Genomic DNA, 8,184 nt, shown 5'->3' with positions numbered 1-8,184 from the left:
TCATTTCTATTCGCCTCCAGGGTGTACAAAAATATTTATACATCCGCAGCTTATCTTGCAGACACCAGCATGTTGTTTCCCTCCAATTCGCCACCCAAGAGTGTCGATTACACCGAGGCCCAATTCTTCTGCATTTGAATGGATTGACCTTTTTCAGCAGCCCGAGGCACCTGCAGACCTGCAGGGACTGAGCTCAGACAGGTGGACGAGTTCTCGGTGTCCTTGACGAAATATGTGAATGTGACTTAAAACTTTTCAGCAACCAAGAACTTCATTGTAAGGGCGTTTAGTTCCACCGTTAAGTTGTTTTCATGCTGATAAACAAGTAAATGATGCTTTACAGATGCTGCAGATGTGCAGAAACACAACAAAAATGAATGCTGTCCAGTTCATAATCAACAACTGATTACATGTATGATTTGGCGTGTAGATTGTTTCGGGTCATGGATACAAAAAGCAAGGGTCCATCTTTCAGAAACTGCTTATTTTTTGGCGTCCAACAAGGTTTCGCTGGAGTTTTTCTCACCCTCCCTGAAAGACCACAGCGCTGAAGGCTCTGGGGGGGTTTGTCAGGACGGCATCACACACAGGGCGGGCGTGAAGCTTCAGTGAATGTTCTGCTGGTGTGATTGTTACACCAGTTAGACGACGCTGTCGTGGGAATTTAAACTCATCATCCAGTTCTACTATCAGACAGTCGAACACACAATCCTCCATCTACTCCTCCTCTTCCTCTTGCTCATCTTCATCTTCATGTTCCAAGAGTCTAAATGAGACGACTAAACGTCCTCACTACACTAGTCCTCCTTTAAGCTTAGTGGTGGAGACGTGAAGTCATGTGACCGTGGTGGAGTTCCTTTATAGCCTAACGTTAGCTTTTTACTTCTGCTGATTGTTTTCATGCTTTGTTCATTTTTAGGACTCATTCCTGCACCACAGACACAAATATGCAAAGCAGTAAAATAAATACCGAAATGTGTATTTTGGATGTTTTCTTTCCAATAGTCTGAAAGAAGAAGTAGCTACATGGACCAACATCTCAAAAGTGACCAGTGCATGAAAAATTATGTTTGTTTGTGGCCCCATGATGGAGAGGAACCTAATGTCACGATACTGAGAGGAAATCCTTTGATCACATGATCTTATTTCTCTTTTATTTAGTTCCTGAACACCAATCTCACCTATAGATCCATTTAGCAGCAGTTCTGGTGTTTTCAGTCACATCACTGGAGCTTCATCAGCAGATAGTTGGCCCACGTGTCACGGAAACATCTAAATTTACATCCAACACACCGATGATATCCTCACTGTCTGTTGTCATATTTGAGCTAACAATCAGAGTTTGGATGGAGAACTCAAAGTTCTTCATCATCAGTGATAGAAAAGCTACTCCTCACCTCGACCTCTTGTATATAAATGATGAGCAGCATCCCAAAATCTTTGCCATCCGCTTTAGAAAATCAGTTTGGTCCTCGGTTACATGAATAGTCGAACACGCTGTCCTGAAACAAAGAAGACAAACATCTTAAAATAAAGTATTTATCATAAATCACATTCAAACAAGATCATTTCACTGAAAACCGCTGATCGAACTTTGAACCAAACCTTCACGTAAACTTAATACGAATGTCAATATAGAGTCATAAGAAAAAAAAAAGAACTACACAACACAAAACTTTATTTATTATTATGAATTGTTTTGTTTGTTTGTCTGCAGCTCATTTCAGTCTGATGCTCTAATATTAAATGTTATATACTGTTTTACGAAGCAAACATAAACTCACCTTTCAGCTTCTTACTGAGAACATCTGGACTCTAGCTCTCGTTCTCCACAAAGTCACTGATCATGAAGCTGATCTATTTTACCTTCTTTCATCTTTCCCACAACAGCAATTATATTTACTCTGCTACAGTTCAAATGTTTAGTTGAGCCAATATCCCATAATAATAATAAAGGTTCTGTTCTGACTGGTCAAAATGCAACGTTAGATGATCAAAAAAAAACGTCTTACCTCCCCTCTCCCCCTCTCGTGCTCTCGTCACGAGCTCGCTCCTATAAGAAGCAGCGCCGGTCTCAGAGCGACTCACACTTTCTCCGCTCAGGTGCGCCTTTGCAGACCCGAGATGCGCGTTATGGAGCGCACTTTCCGAGAGCAGCTCTTCTTCCTGGTGCTGTGTCTGTCCGTGCTGAAGGGAGACTCCAGATACATCGAGGTGAGTCCTTCAACTTTCTTATTATTCACTTAAGATGCACATGTGAGGTCAACTTTGTACACCCTTATTCTTCTTCTTCTTCTTCTTCTTCTTCTTCTGCAGAACAACGAGATCTCCAAAGATGAATTATTTTCATTTTTCAACTCGGAACTCAAGAGAGAGACACCTGAGGAATTAATGTACCGCCGACCTTTACGTAAGTCATATTTTATTTGCGTATGAAAGCGAGGAAAAGAGACACATTTATTTACTTTTGAATAAATTAACATAAATATAATCTGTCAATTTGAACAGGAATACTCTCCCTCTCGCTCTGGTTCAGTTTTCAGTTTCAACTTGTTTTATTTGCATATAAAATAAAATAAAATAAAATAAAAACTTGAGTAGCAAAGAAACAAAAGAAAACGGCACAATCAAATAAAAATAAAATACATAAACCCGTCTCCTGCGTGCTGTTTTCCGGTGGTTGTGAGTATGAAAGGTGTGTAAACACACCGCTGTGCGTCTCAGGTTGTCTGGACATGGTGGCGGTGGAGGGTCAGTTCACCTTCACAGCCGAGCGTCCTCAGCTCAGCTGCGCTGCTTTCTTCATGGCGGAGCCCAACGAGCTGATCAGTGTGGATTACGACAACGTGGACATCGACTGCAGCGGAGGAGACTTCATCACGGTAACTCCACAAACACATCATCTTCTTCCTCACATGTGAGGGGATGGAAAACATTTGAACTCATAGATATCACCTGAATGTTATGTTTAAATATGCAAATCAGGCATTATGTTTTCTACATATTTGCATAAACCTCCAGAACATAAATGTGAACATTGAATGAGCAGGTTCAAAATACTTGTTTCATGTTGATAACATATTAGAGTCAAAGGTTTTTACACAGGGAATATTGGATATCTCTTTTTTTATCACTTCATGAATCAGAAAATACTCTCAACAGCCATTAAAAAAACATACATTCTCTCCATGTTTTTAGTGATAAAATGTTGTATTAATCAGGCTATGAATGATATCTGAACAAACCCATAAAAACCTTCAGAATAGAGGAATGAAACTGGAAAGTTAAGAGCTACTGAAGTGGAGAAACGTTTAGGAGAAATCTACAGATGTAAATAGACAAATCAACACATAATTGTGTATTTTGCATGTTTTCTTTCCACTAGTCTGAAAAAAAGAAGCAACATCTCAAAATTGATCAGTGCATGAAAAAGCATGTTTTTGCCTGCAGAGTTTCTCCTCTTAATTGTAACATCTTTAACTACTGTTGCATAGAAACAGCTCCTTATGTCTGATTATGTATATATTCAGTAATCACTGGTGATGGAATGTGACCTTGTGTTTGTTTAGGTACTGTAAGCCTGTGATTGTTTTCATGCCTTCAAAATGGGGTCACGTAACTTGCTTGAGCTTAGAAACGCTTCCTGATTAGACAGAAAGCTCCTTTAACATAAAGCAACTGTACATGCTTAACCTATAAAAGCACCACCTCCATAGTGTGCTCCGAACTTATCATGGTGGTCTAAACCTCCAGCAGTAACTTCAATGTGTTCCCCACAGAGTTCAACCACTGCACATTCATCTTTTGATTGAAATAAACAAAGAAAACCTGCATGAATCCTCCGTGACTGTAGCCGTTGTTGTGTCCCATGAAGGTGTTTGACGGCTGGGTGATGAAAGGAGAGAAGTTCCCCAGCTCCCAGGATCACCCGCTGCCTCAGTACGAGCGCTACGTGGATTACTGTGACTCGGGGTCGCTGAGGAGAAGCGTGCGCTCCTCTCAGAACGTGGCCATGGTCTTCTTCCGCATCCACAACGCCGGCAGCAGCTTCACCCTGACAGTCAGGAAACACATCAATCCTTTCCGTGAGTGAGACCGTGTCACATTCATAAATACGTCTGTGGGGAGAACAGAAGCCTATAGCAGGGAGGTTTGGTCATCAACTGCACCAACAGGGGACAGTTTGCACCACTGTGTTTCTGGACCAGGACCAGGAGCACATGGAAGACCCTGTCCTGCAGTAACATGAGAGGACAAGACAAAAAAACAGACACATTGAACCCAAAACTTGTTGATTTCTCTATTAAACCAAAATTACCAGACTTGAATTCTGTCAAGAGCAACCTTTGTTTGTGTTTCAGATTGATACCTTTGAAGCTATATCGAGTAATTAAGAATAAAATGAGCACTTAAGCCACAATTTGAGTTTTGTTCCATGCTCTGACGGACCAAGCGCTCATAATTAAAGCACCTTTACATTTTGTTGCTGTCATGTGCATTAAACAATGTGTGCTTCTCTGTGTAAATTGCTTCACCTTGAGAATCCATCCAGGGAATCCTCGTGACCTCCCTCCTTTTTTCTTTTCCTCCATCTCCTGTCTCCTTGCAGCCTGTAATGTCATCTCCCAGTCACCAGAGGGCACTTACACAATGGTGAACCCGCAGCAGCACAGGAACTGCAGCTTCTCCATCATTTATCCAGTGGAGATCGACGTCTCCGAGTTCAGCCTGGGACACTACAACAAACTTCCCAAGGTGAGCAGATACATAGAAGACTGATTTATGAACGATATTCACTTCACTGTTTCCTCCGTGCTCTCTCTGCGTCTCCTCGCCTCATTTTTTCTCAAAGTTCTGCCACTACTTCAGTACAAAAGAGATGATTTGACATTTGATCAGGGTGTGCAAAGCAGCCAGAAAATTAAACACACTTTCTTACTCCGAACTCGTCAAATATCGAGGGTTGGTCAGCGGCCCTGTGCTTCAAACTATGAACTCTAGTTTCCACTCTAGTGCCAGTTTTGGACGTTCCAGCGTGGGTTTACTACATTTTTAGGTTTACTTATGCAACAAAAGTACTTGGTTCGGTTTAGCAAAAGATTATTTTTCTAATGTAAAATGACTATGCTTGTTACGTCACTGGCTTTAGGCTCCGTAAGATACGTATCAAAACTATGGTAAAAAAGTCAGTGTTATTTGGTTTGACTCAGGACATGAACAGCGGTCTGCTGGGTGAAAATCTTGCGTTTATTTGATCCGTCCATCCTCCCCTCTCAGCCACCTGATGTCGACTGTTTCACATTTTATCATACGTCAGTTGCTCTGACCGTCTAATAATGACGTGTGTTTACATTGGAGTTAGTTGAAAGCCGGGTTTGTCTCATACAGACACTAAAGGGTGCCTCTGTGCGTCGATGTCAGACACCGAGGACCACTGACTGAGGGTCGGTATTTGATGATTACCCACTTTTGGTTTAAAGTCATTTCTGCATGGCAACTTCTGTGATTTGAGTGAACTGGCTCTTTAAGTTCATGTTGAACATTTTTTTGATGCTATTTACACTTAAGAAGTACAGAAGTAAACAGAGCAGCAAGTCCTCATTGTATGTCAAAACAGCTGCAAAATCTATATTTTGTATTTTAACAATGGCAATCAAATGACGATGTGGCATCAAAGTGGTGGCTGCACCAACTCTGCAGTTCCCCTCATTTTAGCGTCTCTCAGCTTGTTTTGGTTTTAGGACCCAGAACTTCACTGGTTCAGTCTCACTGCTCTCACCAGTGGAATGTTTGACTTTTACACAGACTGTTTGCATACAAGTTCAGCATATCAACTTAAAAGCTGATAAAGAGCCAGTGTTGTGTTTACGGCGAATTCCTGCTGCCCCCAAGTGACCAAACAATTAGTTAATGCAGGTTTAACGTTATAAATAACATTAAAATAAGAAAACTAAAAACGTGCACACAACGACAATCCAGCCGCTCCGTCACACGTCTTCCAATGTTCCAACGACATGAAGAAAACCACAACCATAAAACCAGGCGGTGTCAAACTCTTCTGGTTGTTAGTCCTGTTTGTTGCACTCGTCCACCTCCAGTCTCGCCCACCAATACTCGTCTTTTGGATACTATAAAGTGCGTGACTTGCTCTGACTGTTGCTTTAGTCACATGGATGCATTTCATTTGTGTGTCCACCACAAATAAAGCTCCTGATTGACTTTCCATCGGCATTATTGACACGTGACACGAAAAGAACGATCAACCCCGTACACAAAACCATTAGATTGCATTTCGTGACTATTTCCCAACCTGCCATGGCACTGGGCTGGTTATGAAGCCTTGTGTTGGTTTCCACAGAGGTCCATGCCTGGCTGTGCAGAATCAGGGGATTTTGTGCAGCTGCTGGGAGGAAGCGGCATCGACACGTCGAAGCTGCTGCCCATCACAGACCTCTGCATCTCCTTCACCGGACCCAGTGAGTACACACTGATCTCCTCCCTTCCCACCTCATCAAACCAGCTGAACTGAGCCTCAATAATAAATCTTCTCCTCCCCCCCGATCCTCCGCAGCCCACATGAAGATCGGCTGCGATAACACCGTGGTGAGGATGGTGTCCAGCGGGAAGTTCGTCAGCCGAGTGTCTTTCAGCTACAGGCTACTGGACAGCCAGGAGCTGCAGACGATCAAACTCAACAACGTGGAGGACTTCTGTTTCAATAACTGATCCCAGCAGGATCACGACGAGACAAATGTACCGTTTGACTGCAAACATTTTGTTTTTTCCTCAATTATTTCATTAAAAAAGAAACAAGAGATCCACCCGGTCGGTCCCTCTGATAAAAATAAGATACATACAGACGCAGTGATATTATATTACAGACTTTCAACTTGTTTTTAATTCTGTTTCTCATTCTGGTTGTTGCTAAATAAAGCGTAATGAAGTGTCCTTTTGTGTTTGGTGGAACTGCTATTGTTTTTGCTTTGTGTAAAGTTTGTGTACTTATCAAGACTTATGATATTGTTATTATATTACGTATGAGTTCATGATCAACATTCCTGAAAATAAACGCTGGTTTATTTTGCTGCATGATGCATGATGTGCTGAGTCACATCCTGCCATCGAGGGCAATAGATCAATACAATAAATACAAGTGTTCATTGACATTATGCAGTTGAATTTGTATAAAACCTTTTTGTAATAAAATTATACCGCATGACACAGCACTCAACTGTGTTTCCTGTTTGTGATTTGCACTGACAACGACATCACAGTCCCTTGTAGTACTGGGACACCAGAAGAAGAACAAACCTTTTGTCAGATAAACACACATTATTCTATACATTTCCTTTACATTTATATTTAGATAAATCATATTCACTTCAGGCTTGTTGTGCTCAAAGGAAAGTCCTGCAAGTATCCCTGTCTGTTCGGTGCACTGCTCCAATAAATTACTTTCAATTCATTAGTTTCGGTGGAGAGACACATATGGGAGGTATTCGCTGCTCCTCCTTTCCAGACTGGACTGCTTCTGTTTGTTCAGGAGTGCACTAAAGTACATCAACTTTCACATTATGTGGTCAATTTGAAACATTTGAGTGAAAAAGCCACTGTTTTTATAACGGTCATTCTATCTGTGATGGATTAGTCAGTGTTTCTCTGCTGGGTGTCTTTCAAACCATTCCTGTGAATTAAAGTCAATGGATAAAATGGAATTATCCATTATTTTAGCCACAGTAATGGCTGTAGGGCTGGCAGTGTTGGTTGGTCAGTTATTGGATTGCCATGAACATTTTGTATAGATGTTCATGGTTCCCAGAGGATGGATCCTACTGGTTCCCCGGCTTTTCCTCTCACACAACCAACAGTTTTTATTTGTCCAATCAGGACCGTAAAAATAGACGCTGCAGGCAGAGTAGGAGTGACAATAGTGTTAACAAATCATATGCTTATTTTACATAAACTATGAAAACGAAATAAACTATAAAAACAATTAAATTAATTTAAAAAAGAACTTCTTATTGTCTTTGGTATTTTTGTCACATACAGATATGCAATGATGATCGCTGGGTAATATGTATGTTGATATTGTCCATGTCATGTCTCTATTTGATTATTTGACGAAGTGATGCTATAGTGTGTGTGTGTGTGAGTGTGAGTGTGTGTGTGTGTGTGTGTGTGTGT

General features: G+C 41.3%; 1 protein-coding gene across 1 annotated transcript; it reads left to right on the top strand.

The window, feature by feature from the left end:
* The first annotated feature begins 2,124 nt into the window (after positions 1 to 2,124).
* Positions 2,125 to 6,726, top strand: crhbp (corticotropin releasing hormone binding protein). Its single transcript, XM_076096224.1, has 7 exons — positions 2,125 to 2,214; positions 2,317 to 2,410; positions 2,725 to 2,882; positions 3,875 to 4,085; positions 4,610 to 4,755; positions 6,359 to 6,476; positions 6,572 to 6,726. Exons 1-7 carry the CDS (start codon positions 2,125 to 2,127, stop codon positions 6,724 to 6,726), a joined length of 972 nt encoding a protein of 323 aa, XP_075952339.1.
* The last annotated feature ends 1,458 nt before the right edge of the window (positions 6,727 to 8,184 follow it).

Source organism: Anarhichas minor, unplaced genomic scaffold, assembly GCF_050575085.1.
Source record: "Anarhichas minor isolate MPS153535 unplaced genomic scaffold, ASM5057508v1 ptg000002l, whole genome shotgun sequence".
Taxonomy (NCBI): Eukaryota; Metazoa; Chordata; class Actinopteri; order Perciformes; family Anarhichadidae; genus Anarhichas; species Anarhichas minor.
Note: the sequence above shows the minus strand (reverse complement) of the source record. Positions and strands in the feature narration are given on the sequence as shown.